General features: G+C 41.6%; 1 protein-coding gene across 2 annotated transcripts in view; it reads left to right on the forward strand.

Annotated features, from left to right (window-relative positions):
• DISC1 (DISC1 scaffold protein) overlaps nucleotides 1–27,402 on the forward strand; it is a 394,443-nt gene that overhangs the window by 167,436 nt on the left and 199,605 nt on the right. For both annotated transcript variants that reach the window (XM_007989799.3, XM_073011848.1), the window contains exons 8-9: nucleotides 982–1,084; nucleotides 18,589–18,777. In XM_007989799.3, the coding sequence (XP_007987990.3) occupies nucleotides 982–1,084; nucleotides 18,589–18,777 (292 nt within the window). The remainder of the gene's footprint in view (nucleotides 1–981; nucleotides 1,085–18,588; nucleotides 18,778–27,402) is intronic.

The raw sequence follows: 27,402 nt of genomic DNA on the forward strand, positions 1-27,402 counted from the left end.
CAAGTATCTATCTGCCTTCAAAGTTTCCTTAAACAGTGTCTATTAATACTAGTAATTAAATTTAGCTTGCAGCTTTGACCTTCATCTCAATGGCCGTATCTTTATTCACTGCATACTATGTGCCAGGCACAGAGCAAAGTCCCTGCTCACATAGAGCTCGTATCCCAGCAGACAGACAATGTGGAAACAAAGGAATAGAAGTACATAGTGTGTCATCTGAGCGGAAGCTGTAGAAAAACATCAAGCGGAGGGCGGGCCAAAGGAGGTTGCTATTTTGGGTGGGTAATCAGCAAGGCCTTCCCTCCCAGGCAGCAATTGAGCAGAGTCCCGAAGGGTATGAGTGAGCCAAACCACCTGGGGCTACGAAAGTGATGCAGACAGGAGGATTCGGCAAAGTTCTGGAGAAGGCAGGAGGCAGGAGTGATGCAATGATGTTAACTTGTGGTTGCTCTCTGTTGGATTAGCTCCTATCGGTTTTGTAATTGAGTGTGGGTGATGGGCATGTGCTTGGAATACGCCATTGCTCACTTTATTTTTGTTCTTTTTCTTCCATTTCCCTCCTTCCCTTCCCTTCCTTCCTTCCCTTTTTCCCTGTTTCTTCCTCCCTCCAACCCTTTCTTCCTTCTCCCTTCCTCTCTCCCTTCTTCCCTCCCTCCCTTCTTTTCTTTTCCATCCCTCCCTGACTTCCTTCCTCCCTTCCTTCCTCTCTTTCTCCTTCCTTCCTTCCTTCCTTCCTTCCTTCCTTCCTTCCTTCCTTCCTTCCTTCCTTCCTTCCTTCCTTCCTCCCTCCCTCCCTCCCTCCCTCCCTCTCTTCTTTGTCTTTCTTTTTCCATTTCTTGCTTTTTGAGCATTATCCTCCAATTACTCTTCATCACCCCTTTTAATTACTTACAAACCCAGAAATCTCTGACCTGGCTGTTCTACTGCCTTCTGATTTTTAGCTGAATAAATGATGATTTCTGGCCATTTCTCTCCCCCTAGGTGTGTATGAGTGAGAAATTCTGCAGCACCCTGAGGAAGAAAGTTAACGATATTGAAACCCAACTACCAGCCTTGCTTGAAGCCAAAATGCATGCCATATCAGGTAACTGGCAGTGTAGGAGATGTTGAAGCTGTCCAACTAAAATAATGACAGCCACCAGCGCACCGTGTTTTGGCCTCGATGAACATTCCACAGTTATTATGTCATTCTCAGACATCTGAAAGCTTTTCTGGGGAGTTTCACTAATGTACACATAATATAGCACAAGTTGTTTATCTGAGTACCGTATTTGGGACTTCCAGTTCCTGTTTCTTGAAGAGTTTAGAGACTGAATGTACTCTGTGTGCCATATGGTTCTAGCAGATGTGTATGTAGCATTGTGTATCTGTAAATAGTGAATGAGGATTATTGGGTGTGCTTAGACTCTTCCTATGGGGGAAGGGTGGTAGCATGAGACAAATGGATATCCTTGGTTTAAAAATCTAGTCACAGAAACTTGGCGAATCCTCAAAGGATTATGCTCCCTCTTAGTCTGGCAGTTATTAAGGAATTGATTTTTCCATTAATTAGTAGCTTGAAAACAAGAGTCTCTGAAAACAGTATCTTATCCTATCATTTGAATAGTGCTTTCAAACACTCCTCTGTATTTGTTATTTTATTTTCACAATTGCTGTATTAGGTAGATGGGAGAGAGACTGTGATCCAAATGGACTGATGGGGAGGTTGAGGCCGCGGGATGTGTCCTTTGGTTAAGGTCACTCAGTTAGCTCAGCAGTGGCTGATCTGGGGCTAAAGTCCAGGCCCTCTCTTGGTGTATTATATATGGATATTTAACCCAGTTACATAATGACAACTTCAAAAAGTTCTCTGAGTTTTGTAGTTTGAATGGACCCACAGCTCATCAGCTTCAAAAGAATCATAAAAATTTAACGAAAAGGTATAATAATTACATGTGTGGGTTTTAAATGGTATTTTAAGAAGGAATACAATAATTGGCAGCTTCTGCTCCTCAGATCGTTAAACAACTAATGTTGGCAGCTAATGAGCAATTTGGTCCCTGGTGTAGTCACGCGTATTATTTACAACCAGTAGAACACGGCAGTGCGAATGTGGGGCTTGGCTCTTAACAGCTTCACATGCCATTTACTTGAAATTATGAGCCCATTTGGTAAGAGGAAAAAAAAGAAGATTGAACACAGTCTTGCTTCTGAGTTAGGGTTTTTGCCTTTCTTAATCAATATATCTTTCCCAGGAATACAGGTGGATGAGTCTGTATTAAGCCCGAGGGAAGAAATGTATAATTCAGGCAGCAGAGATAGCCTCACTCCAATGTGAACAATCTCTCTTCAGACTCCAGGGAAAATGCCTAAGATGGCATATTGCATATGGGGCAGGTTTCCTGTTTTAGCTCTTTGGTCAGCTGAGAAAATTGGTAAGGCCTGATCTGCTGAAGGATGACCTGAATTAACCCTCCTGGTAACTGACCTTTTGACCTCACTATTTTCTGATTGCACTGTATGCTCTTTGGTGGACGGGCCTTTCAGTCAATGGGTGATACTGGTGATAAGGTGGTTGACATTTTTTTTTGCAACTCCTGCATATAATGCTATTTCTGTTTCCTCCTATTTCAATACCTTCAGAATGGGCAAACCTTCACTCCATTAGGTAAGATTCTTAAAACCCCTATTGAATGGAGAGGATCTTAAGGGATGTCGTTAAGATTCTTAGGGGGTCTTTTGTCTGTCTTTAAGTTTCTATGATTTGCTCTCTTAGATTTATAGACCAATTGATATGGTTTGGCTCTGTGTCCCCACCCAAATCTCATCTCAAATTGTCATCCCCACATTCAAGGGAGGGACCTGGTGGGAGGTGTTTGGATCATGAGGGTGGTTTCCCCCATGCTGTTCTCATGATAGTGAGTGAGTTCTCTTGAGATCTGATGGTTTAACAAGTGTTTGGTAGTTCTTCCTGCATTCATTCTTCTCGCCACTTTGTGAAGAAGGTGCCTTGCTTTCCCCTTTCCTTCTGCCATGATTGTAAGTTTCCTGAGGCCTCCCTAGCCATGCAGAACTGTGAGCCAACTAAACCTATTTTCTTTATAAATTACCCAATCTCAGGTGGTATCTTTATAGTAGTGTGAGAAAGGACTAATACATCCATCCTGACTTTGATCTATGGCCTGAGGCCCTTTCTTAATTTGAGAATTATTCGCCATTTGCAGAGAGCAGGAATAAGAAATTAGTTTCATTTTCAAACCTGGGCAGATCTAGCTCCTTTACATGTAACAGTTTATTCTTTAATTCATCTCTCTTCTCTTGCATTTCATCACAGGCAGTGACAGGAGGTCAGTGGGCACTTCTGTATTCTGCCTGGAAATCTCCTTGGATATATAATTACAATTATTAAGGACTCTTTTTTATATTGCCTCAGTTGGTAACTCAGTGACTTTTTTGCCACTACAGGGATATTTTTTTTCTAGCTTCTGATATATTTTTCTTACTTTTTTTCATCCTTCACTGAGGCCCATGAGGCTTCTGCCTACTACCAAGTCCCAAAACCAATGCCTTGATTTTAGGATTTTGTTACAACAGCATTCCATATCCAGATACCAAAATCTGTTTTCATTGTCTACTGCTGCATAATAAATCATCTCAAGATGTTGTGACTTAAAATATGACCAGTTATTTATTTTGCCCATGGAAATACAATTTGGGCAGGGCTTGGCAGGGACAGCTGGGGTGGCTCAACTGGGGTGGCTCCCATATTTGGTGGGAGAATCCACACCAAATATGGTGCATACATATGGTCTGGCTGTTGAGTGCTGTCTCTGTGGGCCTCTCTATAGGCAGCTTGGCTTCCTTACAACATGGCTGCTAGGTTCCAAGAGCGAGTGTCCCAAGAGAAAGGAAATGGAAATTTCTTATTCTTAAGGTCTGAATTCAGAAACTGGCATGCATCTCTATTAATGTGTAGTAAGTGGCTCCCCAAACTTCATAGCCTGAAACAACAAACCTTTATCTCTCATAGTCTCTGAGAGACAGGAGTCCAGAGTGAATTAGCTGGGTGGCTCTGACTCAGGGTCTCATGAGGTTGCTGTTAAGACACACTTTGGAGCTGCAGTCATCTAAAGGCTTGGCTGGGGCTGAAAGATCTGCTTCCAAGCTCATGCATGTGTTGTTAACAGACGGCTTCAGTTCCTTGCCACAAGAGCTATGCCATAGGACCTCTTGCAACATAGCAGCTGATTTCCTCAGAGCCAGTGATCTGAGGAAGAGAGAGCAAATAAGACAGAAACCACAGTGCCTTGTTAGGACTTAGCCTTCAAAGTCACACAGCATCACTTCTGCTTAGTGAATAGAAGCAAGTCACTAAGTTCAGCCCACAGGGAAGGGGAAGGAAACAGGTTTTACCCCAAAGGAGGAGTATTAAAGAATTTCGTGGGCATATTTTTATAACCACTGCAGTGTTACTTCCATTGTGTTTTATTGGTCCAGCATTCCTGGTGCGCTGATTCAAGGGAAGGGCCATTATGACAAGTCTCAGTGAGAGGTGTGTCAAAGAGTTTCAGTGCCATGCTCTAAAAAGTGACACAGGGCTTACTGAGACAGAAGGATTTTGAGAACTGAAGAGCTGGACAGAAAGCTTTTCAGTCAGAGGAAATGGCCTGTTCCTTTTATTTACTGAAAAGAAAAATATCATTGAGCATCTACGAAGTGCCAGATCTGGTTCTAGGCACTACTGAGGATGCAGTAGAGAACAGGACAAGATCCCCCTTCCTTTTTTTTTTTTTTTTTTTTTGAGACAAAGTCTTGCTCTGTTACCCAGGCTGGAGTGCAGAGGTGAGATCATAGTTCACTGCAGCCTTGAATGCCTAGACTCAAGCCATCTTTCCACCTTAGCCTCTGGAGTCACTGGGATTATAGGCATCCTGGCTCAATGTCTCTTCTTTTTTGATAGCTGTGTTGTCCCATTGGCCACAGTGGAGTGGAGCTAGATATGCCTGGGCTGAGTGTGGAGGAAAAGCACAACTATTTCTTCAGAAGGAAGAGCAGTCTAGATTGGCCCAGGTATAGGATTAGTATTGTGGTAGCTCTTCAAAGTTGGTTAGGACCAGGATACACAGAGCTCTGAACTGTAGGCTAAGGATAAGAGCATTTTAGGGAGCCATTACGATGTTTTAGAGGAGTACTGAATGACTAAAACCAGACTTTGGGAAGTGTGATCCAGCCATGTTGTACACAGAGGGGTGGATGTGGTAAGACCTTGGGAGTCATAGAATTAACTAAGATGTTAGAAATGAAAAAAGGAAGAAAAGTAGGCTAGTATAGGAAATCTACTACAGAGAGGTAATTATTGATTTTTAGAAGAACCATGATGATATTGATGTATCCAGTTGAGTGTGGTGTAATACACATTAAGAAAAGTAATTTAGAAAGCCCATTGTTTCTCTCCCTTTTCACTGAGCTGTACACACCTTAAATGTGTTTTAGTCACCTCTTTTCTTTCCATTCTCTCTTTCTGCTTCAATTTTCCTGTTCCGCAGAGAATAGTTTGGTTTAAAGCCGATAGCAAAAGTGGATTCTGTTGTTACTGTCCTTCCTAGATATCAGTCAGTTCTCACACTGCTGTAAAGAAATACCTGAGACTGGGTAATTTATAACGAAAGGAGGTTTAATTGGCTCATGATTCTGCAGATTGTACAGGAAGCATGGCATCATCCTCTTAGCTTCTGGAGAGGCCTCGGGAAACTTGCAATCATGGCAGAAGGTGAAGGAGAAACCAGCACTTCACATAGCCAGAGCAGGAGGAGGGGGTGGGGGAGCGGCCACACACTTCTAAATAGCCAGACCTTGCGATAACTCACTATCGCAACAACATCACCAAGAGGGAGGGGGCTAAATCATTAATGAGAAACCGCCCCTATGAGCCAATCACCTTCCATCGGGTCCCACCTCCAGCATTGAGGATTACATTTCAACCTGAGACTTGGATGGGACACAGATCCAAACCATATCACTAGAGAAGGAGAGTACAGCCCTGAGCTCTATGCATACTGACTTGGAGTGAGAAACTCACCAGGGCAGACAGATTTCTCAGTGTTTGAGTGCAGGGGCCATACAGGTAGTAGAGAGAAACTTGGGCTTTGGAATCTGAGACGCGTGTGTTCAAGTGCAGCTTTATCATGACTTGGCTGAATGATCTTGAGCAAGTTATTTAACCCTTTCAGGTCTTGTTTCTTCATCTATAAAATGGAGCTAATAATAATATTGCGTGTCACATTAGGTTGTTGTAAGAATTAAGTGAGGTAGTGAATTAGAATAATGTGGTACATCAGTATATTAATACATGAGATAATAAATATACGAATGTGACATCTCTTTCTAAGAGTGAATATATGCTTAGCTAGCGATTGTTAGCCATGCATCTGAGTTGAGGGAGACCCAGCCAGCAGGTGACTCTCTGACCAGGTGACGCTCGGTGCTGCGGGTTCCCGGCCAGCGTACCTCTTATTACAAGGCAGCTTTGGCCTCAGTGCTTGTGCACTCTCCTGCCTGGCCAACCAGGCTGGGCCACTTGTCAATGGGGAGGATTCATTTTTTTGTTTGGTTTTCAGCTCTGAGTTCAAGAGCCTGGGAGACCTGCTGGCTTCTCTCCTAGAGCTGGGCCACATATTTTTAACCTGGGCCCTGGAGGCCTGATCAATGGCCTGGCTGGATCCAGTGCAGTAAGAGAAGCCAAGGAGAAGAGTCTTCCGAGGCCTGGAGCAGGTCTGACCTAACTGCCCACTGTAGGAGGTTTGCCCTGGGACAAACTGAGGTCCTGCAGGCTTCAAGGGTGAAAGGCCTCTTCTCCCAAGAGGAGGCCCCAGACCCACCTTGCTCAACTGACTGCCTGGAAAGGAAGCGAGAGCGAAGATCTCAAAAAAGAGCCGCTCCTTAACCTCTGTGCTGCTCTCACTGAATGCTCCCGCCCCCTGCCCGGGACTTGATGGCTTTGGCCCTGGGGCAGAGCGAAGGGAAAGCATTGGTGCCCTCTAGGACTGAGAGTGTGGCACTACAGCAAGTGTGTGGTGGGTGGGGCTGACTTGTGCTCTGTGGCTACTACCCATCCCCATCAGAAACCTGGGCCTGTTCCCTTCTCTAGAATGGGTTGGGACTTTCCAAACCACTGACCTGGAGCGATGAGAGTTGGTGTCTTGAATCTGCATCCACCATCTGCATGCCATGCCTGCCTTCCCACTGCTGGGGGCCCTCAAGCCTCCTCCAGTTCCCGTGTCTAAGACTTAGCAACAAGCATCCTTCCTGTGTGTTGGACTGTGGGTCTGCACCGTTCTGAGACACACTCCTACGTTGGGCCCTACTTCTATCGGTGCTCACTGACCTGGCGAGTATCGCAGTCCTCATCTGAAAAGGGGCCAGCCAAGCCCCAGCCACTCCCTTGCCCTGGGACGAAGGCTCAGGCTCTGAGGCCCGGCGAGTAGTCAAGGCTGGTTCTCTGATGCCTGGCTGCTCTGATGTTGGCATCCTGCACGCACTTCCCGCTCCAGGCTTGTCCTGCTCGAAATACCCCTTATTATTGATCTGGTCCATCTGTTGAGTCACCCTGAAATTTTTTTCTTCTACTTTTTTTAATACCTGGCACTGAAAAGACAGCCGGTAGAAGTATTTATTTTTCAAAAAATGAACCCTCATTGGTTGGTTGCTGATCCCTAGAATCTGTTGTTTTCACTTGTCAGGCTCCTTCACTTGTCAGGCTTTTCGTCGCCTGCCCTGACTCCAGTGGGTATGTCTGGTTTTAAGCCCCAGTCCTCCTGCTCATCGGATCCATCCTCTGCCAGGTGGTTGGAGCTGGCCGATGTTCCAGCTTCTGGACGCTGGAAGCCAGCAGCAGCAGCTGCCTCGGTGACAGCCCCATTGTGTGTTGGCAGGCTTCTCACTCACCTTTTTTAATCAACTGGACCTGAAAATCTTGAGGCTAAACAAACACAGCCCTGCTATTTTGGCACAAGATGAAGGCCAGTCTTAAGTAGTCTGCAAACGCTGTGAAAAAACTTTTAAAAGAGAATTATATCCAGGGCACCCAAGCTGCTTCCAGATGCCAGAGGCAGCCCTGCATTTTATAATATGCTTGCTGGAATCCCTTTACAATGGTAGATGTTGGCCATCTTTTTCTTTTTTCTTTGCATTCCCGACAGAAGCATTTCCCGTGGATGGGCCCGGTATTATACCCTGTATGTTTTAGAGAAGCTCTAAATTTGTGTAGCTGTCAAACTTGTGTTTTTCACTCAGACTGCATGTTAGGATCATCTGGGGAAATTTAAAAATACTGGTACCCATGCAGCACCAAATTCCTTCCGTCAGAATCTCTAGGGATTGTTCCTGAATATGGGAACCTTCATAAACAGTTTCCACATGGTTTTAATGTTCTGTGAGGGCTAGAACCGCTGTACTAGTGAGAGGAGAGCTGACCTGCCCTGCTCACTTCTGGCAGATGGACTTTTGAGTCACATCTTTGCACACCCATGTGAAGCTCCAGGCCCAATGTGCACCTTGGGTAAGTACCTGCAACTGCAGCCTGGCCTTGGCCTGGAAGCACGTCCTGTAGGATCGCTGATCTTACTCTCCCCTGGCCTTCTCCTTGTCCTAGAAGATGTGCCTGAGGCTGAGAGGCTTCCTTGTTTAATTCATCTAGCTGTCTGTTCTGAGAGCCCCCAGCTAAACTGAGGTTCCAGTCCCAGAGCAGCTAGCAACCTGCCCTAAGGAGAAATGAAGGGGAGATGGACATGGTGTTTACTGCGTGCCTTTCATAGGATGCTTCTTTTACCTGGAAGATGCAATGCCTAGTTGTCTGACCTGTGACCAGGGGCTCCTTGCCTGGGAAACTTGTTTATATACTTTTGTGGCTCTTGCCTTTCCTGTGTTCAGTTTATGCCCACCTGCCCATTGCTCTGGTGCTGGGAGCCCAACCTTGTGCTCTCTTGGGTGTCCCAGGTAAAACCTGGCCTGGGGCATCCCCTGGTTCTTCAGATGGAAAGTGCAAATGCAATATACACCACAATAGGGAACAAATTCAGAAAGTGTAATTTATGGATCCTGGGCAGGGAGGGCACAGAGAGACGGGAGGGCAGTCCTTTGTCCCTGGGCCACTCCAGATAGGAATGAAGCATCATGCAGAGAGAGAGAAACAAGACACACGACAACTGGCAGTGTGTATAGGGAGTAGGGTCTGGGTCACTGTAAGTTTTCAGGCAAATGTGTGAATGGTCTGTTTAAAGGAAGCAGAGGGGAAGCAGGGAGCCCAGTCTGCTAGTCAGGGGAGATACCTCTAAGTTTTTATCTCTTGCCGCTGGCTTGAGCCATTGGGTGTGGTTTTCTTCTAATGCCTGGGCAGCTGTCTCATTCCCGTTAGAGTCACCATATGATTCTAATTGCCTTAGAATTTATAGGAACCAGTTGGCAGCCCAACAAGTGGGCTCCTCTGGCCAATGAGGGAGCCTTCCCAGGACAAGCAGAGACCTCTGCCTGGTTATTAGATTGGCCATCTTTGGGTCTCACCTCAGTTTGGATACTTTTTTTTTTTTTTTTTTAATCTCACCTGCCCCCTTGTTATCTGTTTCCAAGAAGCAAACAGCTCAAAAATTTTTTCATTTTAAAATAACATAAGAGGATGTCTCTGATACTCCAAAAGCCTTAGAAAAAAAAAAAAAGGATGGTTCTGTCCAATTTGGCGTTTCCTTTATAGAGAGTAAAAACTATCTATACCCGAAATGTATTCATTGCACACAATTGTATTTGAATGGCAGCTTGAAATCTTCTCTCCTAACTGATGATTTTGGGGAAAATAAGAACATTTAAACAATAAACTAGATTTTCTAGATAAACACAAAATGGGTGAATTTCACACATCAAGTAATGAAAGTAGTTTTTTCCTTAAATTTAGAAACAAGGATTTAAATTTCCATCTTCTGAATGAATATTTGGCACCCAACCAATAAATATATATCATCTTAAATTTTCTTGAGAAAATATCCTTTTCTTGCATAATTAATTTAAAGGAAATTAAACGGACCATGTCACTTGTCAAACAAGGAAGAATAAGAATTTTGCTTGTTATTAATTTTATTTGTAACTTTGTAAAATAACCCCAATGATATAATCTAAAATAAAATAGATTGTATTTAAATCACTTTTTTATTATATGCTAAGAAAAACTATTGAATGATTAAACATTCTTAAGTGGGTTCTTAACATTGTATGGAACTGGAAAGAGCAGATCACAGAGGCATGGACACTCACTGTGTTTTAAGTGGTCACTGCACTAATTCAGAACAGCAGGGGCTGGCCCTGTACTGGGGTGGATGGGGGCTCAAGGCCAGACCTACAGAGTGCTCCTGTGTCTGCAGCTGCAAGGAAGCAGGAGAAGCAGTGACAATGGTCCAGGAGAGGCCACTTGACATATGGCAGAAAAACAAAATTCAGGATACAGACAGTGGCTGGGAGCATCAACTCAGTTGCTTTCTTTCTTTACTATTTTCCCTCTTTCTAAAAAAGTCTGTGATTTAGATCAGTGACTGGAGGAGGGAGACAAGAGACCCAATAAAGATGTTTTCAAAGATGATGCCTATCTGGTGTGAAAAGCAATGAAGACCTACCCAATGAGAATAAGCAAAAGCTGTTATGCAGAGCTTGCTACAGCAAGGGAGTCAGACACCATCAACTGCAATTTGGCAGAGACTCAAAGGTGGGCAGACGAGTGGGAAAGCTTTATAGTGGAAAAAGGTGAAGTCTTCAGATGTGCCCTGATTGGAAGTTATCGATGAGGGGAAGCTGGAGACAGCTCACTAGAAGCAAACATCTTGTGTGCTTGGTTACGGGAGCATATTTCGCTTTCTCTGGTGGGTTCTAAGTTGGAATTGGGGACAAAAATTAGGGAAGCCATCAGTTATTAATCCAGTCCTGAACATTTTGGGCCAGTTGTTACAGAATTTATTATTTAACTTCCTGAAGAGTTACTAGACAGCAATTTGGCTTCCAGCTGGTCTGACTTAGAGCAGGCCGGCTTCCAGGGTTGCTTTTTGTAGGCAGGGGTATTGTTTTCTGGGGAAGTTGCTGCACCTTGTGGATCAGAGTTCCACCTTTTGATATGGCCTGGCTGTTGTCTGGTTGTATATTTAGTCTGTCACTATCACCAGGCACCAAATTTTCTTAAGCAGTTGGAAAGTTCTGTGTGTCCAGTGTTATCTTCCCCTTGTATTCTATGAAATATGTGGCCATCTGAAATGTTCAATGTGCAAAGCCAGCCGTGGGGCTCTGCTCACAGGAAATGCTTTTGGCTGTCTCAGGAAGTCATGGTGACTGGAAGAAATGCACAGCCCTGACAGAAAATGGCAGATTCTAGCTGAAGGGACCTCCAGGAAGAAGGGGGGTGGCGAGGGGAGCAGTTGGCTAGGGCTTGTTGGCTGCCTCAGTTGCCCTTTGGTTCAGCCAGCCCAAGCTCACAGCGGATATCCTTTACCTCGCCAAGGGAAGGCTCTGAAAAAAGGGTAGATCTTGATCTGGCTTAACTGTGCACTTGAGCTTGCAGTTCCTTGAAATATCTGGTGTCACACAAGACAGATTATACAGCACTCTACTCTTTCTGGAGTTTGATTATTCTCAGCACTGGCTTCATTTCTTTTTTTCCACTAAATAAGTGTAGTTCAGATGTGGATAGGTGAAAGTAGACAATCTTAGGAGGATCGTTACAAACTGAAACGTCCATGGGTTCAGGCAAGTGCCATGTGTGTGAGGGGTACCCCAGGTGAGAGGCCTGAGGACGGGGCAGGTGAAAGGGGCCATGTGGGCACAGGATTCATCCCCCCCGCCATGTGCTCTCTCACTTTAGTGATGATTCCTGTCCAGGTATTAACTAAGTCACTTATTGATGTGAGATCAGAAGAACCAGGTTCAAGTTCAGCAACCTTGCATGGTATCCTAGAACTCTGAAACTTTGTGACCTTCACAAGGTCACCTCTGGGTCTAAGTTTTTAAACCGGAAATCAAGGACAATTATTAAGAGACTCCCCTTCCTGGATTGTTGGGAAGATTAAATGAGACAATCCATGTAATGAGAGCATTGTAATTTCTAAAATTGGACTCTCAAATAATGACCTCAGGTGAAGGAAGAACTATTCAAAATGCCCCAGGTACTATGAAGTACAGAGGGTAGGTATTTTTTTTAAGGGATGGGGTCTTGCTGTGTTGCCCAGGCTAGAATGCAGTGGTATAATCATGACTCACTGCCACCTCAAGCTCCTGGGCTCAAGCGATCTTCTCACCTCAACCTCCCCAAGTAGCTAGGACTAAAGGTACATACCACTATGCCTGGCTAATTTTTTAAATTTTTCTGTAGAGATGGGGATCTTGCTATATTGCCCGGGCTGGTCTCCAACTCCTCAAGCAATCTTCCCATCTTGGCTTCCTGAAGTGCTGTGATTACAGGTTGAGCCACCACACCTGGCTGATATTTGAATTCAGAGAGGCTAAGTAATGGTTAGAACAGAGTGGGTAAAGTCAGCTTCGGCATATGCCTAGGGATTTAAATTGTGTTATTTGCAGAATAAAATATGTTGACAAGTGCTTTAAAAACCTATGAGAATACCCAGGTTTCATTCCCTTGTTGAAGAGCAGGCAGGCACAGGTGTATTGGGATGCCATAGGTGGCATATTCTTGTCCACACACATCCTTCTGTGGCATTTAGAAAGGGCCCATGAAAGTTATGAAGTTTCAGGTCACAGATCTCTGATGGGACTGTCTTCAGGTATCAGCATTGACTTTCCAAATTTTCATCACTAAGCTCCTGACCAATTTCAGCAGTCAAAGAGGTCTGCATCAAGCAAGGTCTGGTCTAAGCCTCATGGGCTTAGATCTGAGGTCAAAATACCTCTAAAATTTTAATCAAGGGCATTGTAGCATTTTATCATGGCTTGGGTTTTGATATGAACGGTCTCTTTGGGAATTCACACTCATTCTGCTCTTTTAAAACGTTTGCTTTTATCACTGTACATTTTCCCAAGCCTTATTCCTCAGGATCAAAGAAAGGGCCCAGGCTTTAATTAATGATCTCTCCTATGTTTTACCAAGGGCACTGGTCTCTAGAGCTTGCAATGGGTTGCAAGGGATTAGGGGGTGTATTTCCAGCAAAACTTTTGTGCCGGCACTCGCTCGTAGTGTAGTATACTCGTATATGTAGTCTCTTCCATTTTGTTTTTGGAGATCTTTTCTTTCTGACTGTTCACAGGAGGAAAGGGCACGCTGTGGCATATTCTGCCTGGTGTCTCTGGAGGCATAGTTGGTGCCCATCCCACTTTTTATTAACTCTCTTGGTTGAAAACACAGCCCAGAAGACATGTTGGGACTTCATAAGCATAGCCTAAGGAAGAACGTTGGAAAGTACAACATTGTACATGTGGCCACCCTGCTCCAACACAGTCACACCTCCGTGCTGGTCCTCCCGCGAGCTCCCCAGAGTGTGGGGTCCCTTGAGGTTCTTTGTGGCACGCGGTATGAGGCTCAATCCTCAGCTTCCTTGACTTGGCCGTTGTTCAGGATGGAAATTACCGATCCAGGAAAAGTTTTATTTGTGTTACTGTTTACAACTTGAAGCTCATGGAAGTGCGGTCTGCTCTCCTGTGGACTTTGTGGGTTTTTCCTAAATGGGTCCAACCCAGCAGCGTGGCATTTGGGGCACTGTTGTTTTGAAGCAACTTCCTTGTGAGTTTAGTCTCACCTCCTGCCCCCTGCCCATTGCTCTCTAACCAGGGCTCTTATTTCTTCTTTTGGTACTCTTATATTCTTCCCTCCTGAAATCTGCCTCAGTCTGTCCTGGAATAATCTCTCTTCTCCTCTGACCTCTCCTAGTGTTTGCTTTTTCTTTGGAAGGCACCTTCTCCCCTTTATTTTGTGGTAACTTCCTGGAGAGCAGGAGCAGTACTTGTTCTCTTTTGTGTTTGCCATGTTGCGTAAAACAGTGAGAGACAAACGCATGAGTCTCAATAGGGTCTTTATAAAATCATGGCACTGGAAACTATGGACTTCAGTGACAGATGATATGTGCTAGGCTTCAGAATGGCCTTAAGGTGGGAAAACATTTTGTATCATTTTCAACATTGGTATCAGTTTGAAGTCTGCCTACTAAGTAACAATAAAGAAGCTAGCAACATAATTTATGCTTAAGAGGAGGGGCTCTGGGGTGATGTTCCAGCTGGAAACTTGTCCTATGGTTTACTGCACTGTGATCTTCAGCAAGATATTTTAGTTCTCCAGATTTCCGTTTTCCCAGCTGTAAAAAGAGATAACAATATGAATTTCAGTGAACATAAAAAGCACCCGTTATTTTATATATTACAAAGAAAGAAACATTGCTGTCAATTAAACAGTAACAGTGCTTTCTATGGTTTAGAACTTTTATCTTAGACTTACGGATCTAGCTCTTTTGGATGTATTTAGGCTTTTGAAAAATCACATATCACCCATTAAAAAGGAAAATAAATTGGTTAAGGTTTTCCTAGGCGTCTTCTTATTCAGTCTGAGTCTTCTGAAGCACATTTGGACTCAAAGTTGTCGAGGTTCGTGTTTCCCCACACATCATCATCCTCTGAACCCCTGAAGTTGTTGGGAGGCAACTTTTTCTCCCCCAAGAATAAACTGTTTTCTGTAGGATTGTCTGCCAAACTGCTGACACCTTTCCTCAAGTTTTGAATGCTGGTGCTTTCCCAGTCTTACAAATCCACATCAACACAAGATTTTCAGGCAACAGCCAGTACGCAGATGGTCCTAAAATCGTTTGTACATTGAAACACCAGGAGGTTGCAGATGGTCAGCCAGGTCCAGGAAAACAATCCAGTTATAACCACTGCATCCTGCTTCTTCCTGGCTCTTGACGATTGTAGGGCATATCCCTGTTTCAGAGATGTTAAAATGTAAAATAATAATAATGATAGTAATAATAATATAAGCTATAACCTATTTCCTAAAGTTGTGATGACATTCAAAGGTGAGAAAGTTTGTAGCTATTATTGTGATTATGGTTACTATAAATTCTTAGAAAACATAGTGGGGTTTTCTAACACTGATTTGTGGGGCACTCATTAATGTTATATATTTAGTAATTTATTGTTCAGTGTTCATACTTTAAAATTTCCTAATTTTTCCTCTTTTTAATTGAGGTATGGTTTACATTCAATGAAATGCACAGGTCTTAAGTGTTTACAGATCTTGAATTTTGACACCTGTGTTACAGACAGCCAGCCCTATCAAGAGATAGAACATTTTCATCACTCAAGAAACAATACCCTGTATTGTCCCAGTCATCATCATCCCTCCTTTATTCTGATACCTTCTACCATGGATTAATTTTGCCTGTTCTAAAACTTAATGGAATCATGTGGCACTACTCTTTTGCGTCTTTTGTAAAGACACATATATGTTGGCAGGACGTGGTGGCTCACGCCTGTAATCCCAGCACTTTGGGAGGCCGAGGTGGGCGGATCACGAGGTCTGGAGTTTGAGACCAGCCTGGTCAACATGGTGAAACCCTGTCGCTACTAAAAAATGCAAAAATTAGCTGGGCGTGGTGGTGGACACTTGTAATCCCAGCTATCTGGGAGGCTGAGGCAGGAGAATTGTTTGAAACCAGAAGGCGGAGGTTGCAATGAGCTGAGATTGCGCCACTGCACTCCAGCCTGGGCAACAAGAGCAAAACTCCATCTAAAAAAACAAACAAACAAAAAACCAACAACACATACATGTTACTGCAAGCATGAAGGGTTTGTTTCTTTTTATTGCTGAGTAGTCTTTCATTGTATAGCTCTATTATTCTTTTTGCATTTTCCTGCTAATGCACATTTAGGTTGCTTCCAGTTTGGGACAGGCTCTCAGGCATAAAGACACTATGAACATTTATTTGAGTGCAAATATTTTTGATTACGTGTTTTCATTTCTTTTGTGTAAATGCCTAGAAGTAGAATTGTTGGATTAAAGGGTAGGTATACATTTAACCTTATGAGAAACTGGCAGAACTTTTCTTGAAGGGACCATTTTACATGTGTGAGAGTTCCAGTTGCTCCATACCCTTGTGAATGTTGACATTTTTAGTTGAGTTAATTTGGAACATTTGATTGGGCTTGTAGTGGAATCATTATGGTTTTAATTTTTCTTTTCTTAATGATTAATGATGTCAAATGCTTTTTCATATGCTTATTGGCCATTTGTGTGTCTTACTTTGTAAAATGGCTTTTAAGTCATCACCACGTCTGGCTAATTTTTTGTTTTTTGGTAGAGATGGGGTTTCACTGCGTTAGCCAGGATGGTCTCCATCTCCTGACCTCGTGATCCGCCCACCTTGGCCTCCCAAAGTGCTCGGATTACAGGCGTGAGCCCCCGCGCCCGGCTCATTTGCTTGTTTTTCAATGGCACCATTTGTGTTTTAATTGTTGAGTTGTAGTATTCAACTTCTTTGTCAGTTAGACATATTGCAATGATTTTCTTCAAGTCTGTGACTTGTTTTCTCATTTTTTTAGTGGTATCTTTTGATGAGGAGTTTTTAATTTTGATAAAGCCCATTTATCCTTTTTTAAATAGTATTTTCTGTATCTTATCTGAAGTTCTTGCCTACTCCAAAGTCAATAAAATATTCTTTTATTATTTTTTTGTAGAAGCTTTATAGTTTTAACTTTTACATTTGGGCCTGTGATCCACCTTTAAATAAATTTTTGTATGGTTTGAGGTATGAATCAAGGTTAATATTTTTCCCAGGTGAATAGCTAGTTGTTCCAGCACCATTTGTTGAAATACTTTCTTTTCCTTATTGACTTGCTTTGGCACTTTGGTTGGCTGTATATGTGTAAATCCACTCCTGGACTGTTTATTATATTCCATCGATCTATTTGTCCATCTATATGCAATGCCATATGACCTTGATTTATAGTGGCTTTAGCCTTAGTCTTAGACTAACTTTTTAAGGATTGCTTTGGTTTACCTAGACCGCTCCTCCTCCTCTTCCTCCCCCTCTTCCTCTTTCTCCTTCTCCCCCTCTTCCTCTCTCCTCTCTTCTTCTTCTTCCTCCTCCTCTTCCTCCCCCTCCTCCTTCTTCCTCTTCTTCTTCTTGTTTCTGCTTCTTCTTCTGCTTCTTCTCTTCTTTCTTCCTATTCTTCTTATTCTTCTTCATCTTCTTCTTCTCCTTCCTTTCCTCCCTCCCTCCCTCCTTCTCCTCCTCCTCCTTCTTCTTCTTTGAGATGGGGCCTTGCTATGTTGCCCAGGCAATCGTGCAGTCATAGTGTACTACAGCTTCAAACTCATGGGCTCATTCTTCTACATTTTATTCATTTATTTATTTAGAGATGGAATCTTACTCTGTTGCCCAAGCTGGAGTGCAGTGGCAAGATCTCAGCTCACTGCAACCTCTACCTCCCGGGTTTAAGCGATTCTCCTGCCTCAGCCTCTTTAGTAGCTGGAATTACAGGTGCTTGCCACTGTGCCACTAATTTTTGTATTTTTAGTAGAGATAGGGTTTTGCCACATTAGCCAGGCTGGTCTTGAATGCCTGACCTCAAGAGATCCACCCACCTCAGCTTCCCAAAGTGCTGGGATTACAGGTGTGAGCCACCATGCCCGGCTCACTCTTCAACGTTTTAGAATAAGCACACACATTTCTACAAAACAGCCTCATAAAATTTTGATTGGAATTGTATTAAATCAATGAATCAATGTGGGGAAAACTGAAATCTTACCAATACTGAACCTCCAGTGTATGTATAATAATTTAATCTTTTAAATTATTTGTCTTTGTCTCAGCAGTTTTTGAAAAATAGTTTTCACTGTAGAGCTCTTGCACATATTTAAAAAAAGTATCCGTTAGTATTTTGAGTTTTAAAATAGTTTGTAAATTGTATTTTTTTAAGAAATCATCTTCTAGTTTTTTGTTGTTGATATTGAAACATAAGATTGATTTTTGTATATTGACCTTGTATGCTGCAACCTTGCTGCATTTAATTTACCATATCTTTTGCTCAGTGCTTGACGGAAATTCTTGTTTATTCTTGTAACTACCTATGAGTCAGGTGTTATTGCAATCATATTTTATAAGAAATTTGCCCTAGATGTGCTAATTTTCTTGCTCCAGGTCGTGTAATTTGAGTAACAGGGGAGGAATTTAATTTAGGTCAACTCTGATTATATGGCCCAGTCCCCTTCCACACTGCCATAATATGTCATCTCTTTGACATTTGTATATTATTTGAACGGAGTGACACATTGTGTTTCCTCTGGATTCCACTGGGACATTTTTGTGTCATCATATTTCATGGGACATGGCTTAGCCAATGGAACTCCTAAAACAGACATAACAAGAATAAGGTGATAAAAAAGACTGGTGATTTTTCCAGTTTAAGGAGGGCAGTATTTTTCCATGTTCTTTCCCCAGAGGACTGCTAAGGAAGTTGTACATGATCTCAAAGTTCTGTTTCTTTGCCCATGCTGTGAATGTACATTAGCTGCTGCTAGATCTTCCATGTGTGCGGATGCTGTAAAGCTTGTTTTCCCTCCTTCTCTCCCACAATGTGCTGTAGGAAACCATTTCTGTACAGCTAAAGACCTCACCGAGGAGATTAGATCATTAACATCAGAGAGAGAAGGGCTGGAGGGACTTCTCAGCAAGCTGTTGGTGTTGAGTTCCAGGAATGTCAAAAAGCTGGGAAGTGTTAAAGAAGATTACGACAGATTGAGAAGAGAAGTGGAGCACCAGGAGACTGCCTATGGTAGGTAGTGTACAACTGTTCCTCGGCAAGATGTTGATATTTGTTGTGTTTTGTGGCTGGGCAGGATGTTCTGTGCTTTATGTGAACGTCACCGTGAAGAGCGTCACGGAGCACATGGCCCTTTTCCTTGGGGACGTTTTTGGCAGGCGCCTTGGCAAACTGAATGGAATTACTTGTCAGCTTTTGTTTTCATATTCACATGTGACATCTTTCCTTTTTCTGTTCCCCGTCCCACCCTGCATTTGCTAATAGCCTTGTTATTATTTAGGGCAGTCTCTCTCGGCAAGGTCTTGAGCGTTTTCTTTGTGTGACAATTATCTTCCTTTTGTCTCTTGGCTCAGTCTCCTAGTCTACACAATCATAGACTAAATCAGGTTGATCTGAGAAAATCGAGGAAAGACCACAAAGTGGCTCTTCTATGTGTGCGCTTTTCTGAGAGCTGCTTTCCCCAGGCAAGATGGTGTCGAAGATGTAAATGCTGCCTTAGCCAAAGTGTCTGCTGGTCAGAGGAGTTCAAGTGTCCTGAGTTCTTTCCTTTTCCAGTTGTTAAGAGTAACAGGTTACTCTGAGATTTGCACCCAGAGGGATGGTCTCAGAAGGCGCTGGTTCAGTGCAAATTGAGATAGTAAAAACTTACTTCTTAAAACATGTAAGGAATTTCTGATGATTCCGTTTCTAATATACAGAATACAATCATTAAAAGCAAATTCAGATTTAATCTTTATTAAATACTGGAACCTGTTTCTGCACCAGTAAAATGACAAGAATAAAATCTATCTCCTAGGCAGATTGGTACAGATTAATTTACAAAGATCCTGGAGTGTGTGTGTGTGTGTATGTGTGTGTGTGCCTTTCCATTGCCCCTAGAAACTAAAAGTCAGGGGTCATTTATAGCATACTATGGTTCCTAAATAAATGTTATTTACTAAAAAAGTTGAATGAAATATATATGAATAAACAGCTATATTTTACAAAGTATGCTTATTTAAGAAGACATAAGAAAAGAGCGGGGCTGATGGGAACCAGATTTGAAATAGGGCTTTTGTAAATATTCCGTAAATTGAAGTAAATGAAGAGTAGTAGTTATAAGCTAGATTGAGAAATATAAAATAGCTGAAGTTAAGTGCATCAATTCAGGATGAATAAATTTTTTTTTTAAATGCCTATCAATTTATGTAGAGAGAGGTTTCTTCACAGAGATATTTGCATCAAAGAGTATGTTCAGTAGTTATTCTGTCTTCTTTGTAATGAATACCCTGAAGTTGACTTTAACAACTCAGTACTTATCTTTTTTTCTTTTCATTCTTAAAGGTCAAGCGTTGTTTTTGCCATATATGTAATTACAGACTGTACGTTTGAGCCTAAATAACTATAGTACTAAGGAATGACAACATGGTCACCTGAGACACCACAGCCTGGTTTACTCTGTCGTAATAGGAATGAGGACTGTACATTTTAAGTAGGTTTCTGCTATTGAGTTTTTAAATGTATAAACAATGGAAACTACGACATTTCTTATGTTATCACCACATAACTTTTTGTCACAAAATGAAGAATATATTATATCCAAGAATAAAGAGGAAGTGAACAAATTTGAGCAAATTTAGTCCAGCAATATTTTCATTTGAATAGTAGAGCCTTGAAAGCCATCAATATCTCTTTTTAAAAAAAGAACCGTGCAGTTTTTTTTGAATCTCATCATTGTCACTTCACTAAGTATTTTCACAATGATGAATAAAACATAAACAAATGGAATGAGAGATTGCTACTATGGGTGATTCTAAATTGCAGATGGCTCATTACTGTTGTGAAGCTTCTCTTTATGTTTTTACACTTGGATTTTGCTGGATCAGCCACCCTTTTCCCTATACATTGATTTACACATGCTTAATTTTTTTTAACCAATTTGAGGTGAGTAGGCTTTAGATGAACCAAATTAATAATCTAGGGTTGAGAGGGTGGGAAACAAATAAATAATGAACTCTTCAATATATTGAAGCTTTTATTTATTAAAATATGATAAAACTGGGCCAAAGTCCATATTCAGCTATTTTTGTGTTTTGGGAGTTAAAAATTCAGAGGGAGCTGTGGGTTCAAGTTTAAATGTAGGGAAAGTACAAAGGAGAGTGTGCTTACGCACATACACATATGCGTGCATGTACCATGACTCTTTTTAGCCTTAGAGAATGAAACCATTTAAGAAATGAGCAATATGTAGTATTCTTAAAAAATATTTTGATTTCCAACAGTGGTTGTGGAATGCAGCGTTCAGGGGAAAAGGGCAACTGACGTATAATCAAGCCACCCTGATTGTCGGGAATTCAGACTCTTCTATTTTGTTCTTCTCTGACCCACAACTTGTGCCATTCAGTCCCACCCGGCTGACCCAGCCACATGCATGTCCAAGTCCAGTCAGAAAAAAACGAAGAAGGAAGAGAGCTCACCTTTCCCCTTTACATGCCCTTTAAGAAATCTGCACACATCTCTGCTACGGCCACATCCCTGTGACCTTAACCTTGTTATATGGTAACAGCTACTTGCAAGAGGGGCTGGGAACTGTCCTTACCCTGGGCAGCAGTGTGCCCTGCTGAAGTACTGAATTCTGTTTCCGTAGCAAAAGGGGAGATTTGCAGTCTTAGGGAACAATGAGCAGTGTCTCTCATGCAGAGACCTCTTAATGATGCATCTCATGATGCACCTGAGATGAATTTGCTGCGCGCATCACTTAAAATATCATTGTATCTTGTGTCTCTGGCTAGATTATGAGTCCACTGAGGTCAGAACATCGTCCTTAGGTTTCACTGTACTGCTTTGGTATCCAGCATGATGTCTTTTGAAATAGTGAATGTACTATACCATCGATATTTGTTCACTTACTGGGGCCAGATGTTAAAATGACACGAGTCCTCTCTTCCTACCTTTTAGATTGCAGATCCAGACCTTGAATCTGCTGCTTCTTTATTCATTTTCTAAATTAATGAGGGTAGTGATAAGTTTGTCTTTCTTGGAAGATGTTTGAGTTGTCTGAGTCGGACTTTCAGTTTGGAGTGTCAGCAGATAGAATAATATGGTGATAGAAAAGGAACTGAAATATGCCAAGGTACTCAAGGGCAAAGGGAGACAGATCTCATCACTGAATCCATTGGCTTTTGTCACCAAGACACAATCTCTATAAAGAGATGATAAAGAAGTGTGCTTTAACTCCTGTCAGCTGTTCTTGAGACTTCAGGATAATGCATTTGAATTCTGAGCAATGTTAAGTGCAGTGAAATAGAAGGAAAAGCTAAATCTATCTTCCAAGCCTTAAATATTTATGGAAATTAACTATAAACATTTAATTATTGTGGATTCCAATGTGTGTGTTTATTTAAAGAAGGGTGGAATGAAAAAAATCAGCAACTTTTATAGTTCGCTACATCTGCTTTTTTTTTTTTTTTTTTTGAGACGGAGTTTTGCTCTTGTCATCCAGGCTAGAGTGTAATGGTGCGATCTCTGCTCACTGCAATCTCTGCCTCCCAGGTTCAAGCGATTCTCCTGCCTCAGCCTCCCAGGTAGCTGGGATTATAGGTGCCCACCACTATGCTCAGCTAATTTTTGTTTTTTTTTAGTAGTGACGGGGTTTCACCATGTTGGCCAGGCTGTCCTCAAACTCCTGACCTCAGGTGATCCACCCGCTTAGGCCTTCCAAAGTGCTGGGATTATAAGCGTGAGCCACCGCGCCAGGCCTACAACTGCTTTTCAAGAAAAAAAGAGCCCTCAGATTTATGCAACTGTTTTCCACCATCCCTTGTGTATAAATTGGTAATCTGTATTGTACTTTATTAATATTGTTGATTTCGCACTGTAACTCAGCTATAAAGGAAACCGACGTCAAGGGGAGAGATTTAATCACAGAATAATCAGGGCTAGAATTTTAAGTAGGACATCATTAGCATGTTAATGAATTTTCCCACCTTATGCCAGCTGCTGGAGTAGAAAAGATACTGCAGATGTAGCTAAAAAATCTGGCTGGTTCCCTGGCCCAGTGAGCTGTCAGGAATCTGTGGAGGGGGATCCATAAGCTAAGTGAAGGGATTCTCAGTGAGAATACCAAACAGCAGGATTTTGTTTTTCTGAGAATGATGGTTAACCATGCCCAGCCTAAACTCATTTGTCTTTTGCTGAGTAAGAGGGGAGTGGGAGGCAGAGAAGAGGCAGTTGAAGGGTAATGAAGTTGGAGTAGAGGCACCTTTCAAATTACGGTTTGGGGTTAGGACCTTTTGCTTCAGACAGAAAGTTGTAAGTTCACAATGACAAGATCCTGCCCTAATTTTTGGAACAGTCTCGTAAATTTTGAGCTTGAAATAGCTAATGAAAGGAAGCACAAGTGTCTTAGTCCATTTGCGTTGCTATAGAGGAATACCTGAGGCTGGGTCCTTTATAAAGAAAAGAGAATTCTTTGGCTTACAGCTTTGCAGGCTGTCTAAGAAGCATGGTGCCAGCATCTGCTTCTGGTGAGGGCCTCAGGCTGCTTCCACTCGCGGCAGAAAATGAAGGGGAGCTGGCGTGGGCAGATCACTGGAGAGAGAGGAAGCAAAAAGAGAGAGAAGGGACATGGCACACTCTTTTTAACCACCAGCTCTCCCAGAAACGAATAGAGTGAGAACTCACTCATTGATGACCAAGCTATTCATGAGGGATCTGCCCCCATGACCCAGATACCTCCCATTAGGTTCCGCCTTCAACATTGGGGGTCAAATTTCAATATAAGGTTTGGAGGTCAAAGAAAGGAAACTATAGCAGCGACAGATTATACTGAGATACTGGTTTAACTCTGAAGTTCCTGGATGCAGCTACTTGCAGAATTTCACTTCACACCTATTAAGAAAAGTCTTTTAGTTTAGAAATCCTGTGAGTTACAAGTTCTGCATATATAGGCAGTAATTCTTTTTTCCATATATATCAGATACATGTAGAAGAAACGTTCATGAAAAAGTAGAACAAAAGAATAAAATCTATGCGTCTCTTTTATTCGCAGGGAGAGGGAGGAAATGGAGAACCGGGACAATACATATAACAAAGACAAAAACAATAAAATTATCAAACAACAATAAAATTTAAAAACAAAGACAGAAGAAAATGCCAATGTCAAGTGTTAATTATTTGGTTGAGAATATGATGTGATAATGAACTTCCTAGAAGCCAGAGCACAAAAGACAGTTGAAGCATCATCCTTCTTCCTCAAAAGCACCTTGAAAAGCACAGAGTTTTTTTGGGAATTCAGAGGGATGCTAAATTCTTCAAGACAATTCTCTTGAAAGCATAGTGGAAGGTCCTCCTGAAGAGATTTATAACACATGCAAAAAACTCTTTTACTTGTATTATTAGTTTTTACAACTTTTTATTTTAGGTTCAGGGGTACATGTGCAGGTTCGTTATATAGGTAAATTGCATGTCATTGGGGTTTGGGGTACAGAGTATTTTATCACCCAAGTGGTAGGCGTGTTATCCAATGGTTGTTACCAACTACCTCTAGGAAAAAACATGTTAGGGGATCCCTTCAAAGCAGGAGAGACTGTGGACAGGAGAGGCCGAAACCACATACACATTTTAGATATGTAGGTATGTACAGTTTTTCCCAGAAAAAGATCCAGTTTTTCAGCAGATTTTTAAAGTGGTCGTTCTAAGATCCCTCAAATTTTAAGAAACATTAAGGTATTAAACTGTGGAGGTGAATTCGGGCTTGGGCTAGTGAAGTTTAAATACGGCATCTTCCAGCATCTGACGTTATCCCAAGATGTAACTTAGTACCTAAAAAGTGGCTGGAGACACATCCTGTAGACTCACCAAATATCACTTCTTTCCTCTGAGCTTTGGCTAAGACCTACGTGTAAGACAACTTAGCTCTCTAGGCCAGAACAGTGATAGCGCTCTTGATAACAGAGGGCCAAGCCGTCTGCTTTGGAACCAGATGAGTGTTGCAGTGCTGTGTGTCAAGAAATGTAGATGGTTATATGAGAAATAGATACGTGTCTGCCTTTCCAAATTCGAAATCTTCAGTCATTTAGATTAAAAAGTATGTCAAATAGGATCTTTTGGAAGAAATAAAAAAAATTCAAAATCTTTTCCCTTAGGTTTTTCTAATAGGCTGAGGTTTTAAATCTCTAATCATTTATCTTTGATTTGCCTTATTGATTACTTTATCACTTTATCAGGACCCTGATTAAATCTGTTTGTGCTTTTAATTTCTCTCCATTTTTTCCTTTCCAATTGCATCCTTGCATCACTATTAGTGTGATTATTTCCCTTCAGCCTTTTTTGCCTGTGAATTTCTAAGCTGAAATTTGCAACTAACTTTCTCCCTCCTTTATTAAGTCACTGTGATAATTATTTTGGGAGGCATCCCCATACAGTGCAAAGAGCCTGGATTAGGATGTAGGAGGGCGTCAGTTTAATCTCAGTCCTGCCCTTCCCTAATCATCTGCATAGCACCTGACATATGTAACATCAGAATGTGAGGCTCAGTGAATGAATAATCTTCAGCAAGTCACTGAATTTTATCTGAGTCTCAATTGCTTCATATATAATACTGTAGAACCAGATCTTGAAGTTGCATTTCTATCCATCCATCCATCCATCCATCCATCCATCCATCCATCCATCCATCCTTTCCACAAGCATTTATTGAGTACTTCCAATATGCTAGGTGCTGTGGCAGGACCTCATGGTCCAGAGATGAATTTGATAGTCCCTGTGGCTACTGAGGTCCCTTTTAACTGTAGCCCCTTGTGTGTGAATTTCTATAATTCAATTGATACTTTGTTCATTTATTTTCTAGCTCTCAGTAACTTTTGATCTCCTTTTCCCACTTTTATCCATATATATTTTTAGAAGTCCCTGCTATTGTTACGTCTTTTTTCACTTGTTTCTCTACTTGTTTCTATACTCCCTTAAAATACATAAGTCACATACCCCCCTGGGTGGAAATGCAATGATGTTTTCAATTATATGTCATACCAAATTGCAACAGGCAGTTTTTTTTTTGACATGCTAATTTGTTTACAGCAGGAACTTGACTCTACGTAATAAGGTGGGTACATGTATCTCTTAAATATCTGCCAGATTTTCTGCTTTGTAGGTTATTCTTACTAATCAGTGCCTATTAGAGTCTCTTTGTACATTTCATATAGACTCTGGGCTTGGGCTAGTGAAATTTAAATACGGCATGGGATAATGTTGGTAGACACATGTACTCACACACACTCATATAATGTCCTGAAGATTAAGCTCAGAGTGATGGTAAGTGGAACTTCATGATCTTAAAGAAGAGCCTATTTGCCATGTTTTGGGTGAGGGGATTATTTTTTGCATGGGGACCCTACCATGTATTGCAGAACATTTCACATCCCTGGTCACTGCCTGCATCCAACTCTTCTTCCCACCCCTATTTTTCAATGCCCCTAGATAGGAGTGGTACCACACTCAGTTAACTGCACAACTTCAGCATTATGCTTTATGTTTTAATATCATCCATATGATTTGAAAATATATTGTTATGATCATTAGAACTTGCCTGGAATTAATAAAACCGAATTCTATTATTCACGTTATCTTTTATATAGATCCTTAGAGGTTTAAATATAAATTCTTTGCAGATTTCTACTTCTATTGCTGTTTACTGTGTATATTCAGTATGTGTTTCTTGGGCACGGATGAGCTACAGCTATTGTGGATTTAATGTTTTCTTTGAAGAAAAGGAATGATCCCTTGTATGAAGTCACCCTCTTTTTAGTAACAAAGACTTACCCCTTTCTTCTTGTTTCTCAAGTATTTGAGAACTACGCACTGTGCTAAGGCTTGACATACTTTAGTCATCTCATCCTCTGGACCACTGTGGTGCTGGCTCCACTGGAATCTCTGTTTTACAGATGAAGAAGCTGAGGTCTAGGAAGGATCCTGCCACAGAGCCTCCAGGGGGCAAGGCCACCATCTGAATCCTTCTTAACCTGCCATTTTACCTTTGACATTGCTTTTGATATTTGTTCTTTATGAACTTGACTCCTAATGTCAGTCTATCCATCCCGCAATCTCATCGCCCTACCTAAATACCACACTCATAGATTCATAATTATGAAACAAAAGTCTACCAAAAGTCATCTATTGCTGATGTTGGACATCCTGAAAAGACGGGTAATTTTTTTTTTTCATTTTTGAAGTTTTCAAGCACCCTCCTATATTTTGTGCCTGAAATGACGATCTACTATCTGCCATGTTGCTAGAGCAGATGGATAATTTAACTCAGTAGTAGGAGGTTCTATAGGTTATCACCCTATGAAACTCGTATCTTTTGTATTAAAACCTCAATTCTTTATTTTTGAAGGGTGACTAAGAGAAACTTGGCATACTACCATAAATTAGAGAGAAGTTGAGCTATAGCAATTTAATTGGATACATATTTGTTAACTTCAAACCAGATTTTTTGTATATTTTCAAAGAACTGTTGCTAGTTCTGCTTCCTGTTTTAAAATGCTGAAACATCAATGTTTTCCTTTGTATTCCTATAAATAAATGCATTGGTTTTTAGATTGATACATTACTCAGTTTCTTGTAAAGAAGTAGTTAGAAGCCCTTTTGCTTTTAAGAATT

Source organism: Chlorocebus sabaeus, chromosome 25 (assembly GCF_047675955.1).
Source record: "Chlorocebus sabaeus isolate Y175 chromosome 25, mChlSab1.0.hap1, whole genome shotgun sequence".
Taxonomy (NCBI): Eukaryota; Metazoa; Chordata; class Mammalia; order Primates; family Cercopithecidae; genus Chlorocebus; species Chlorocebus sabaeus.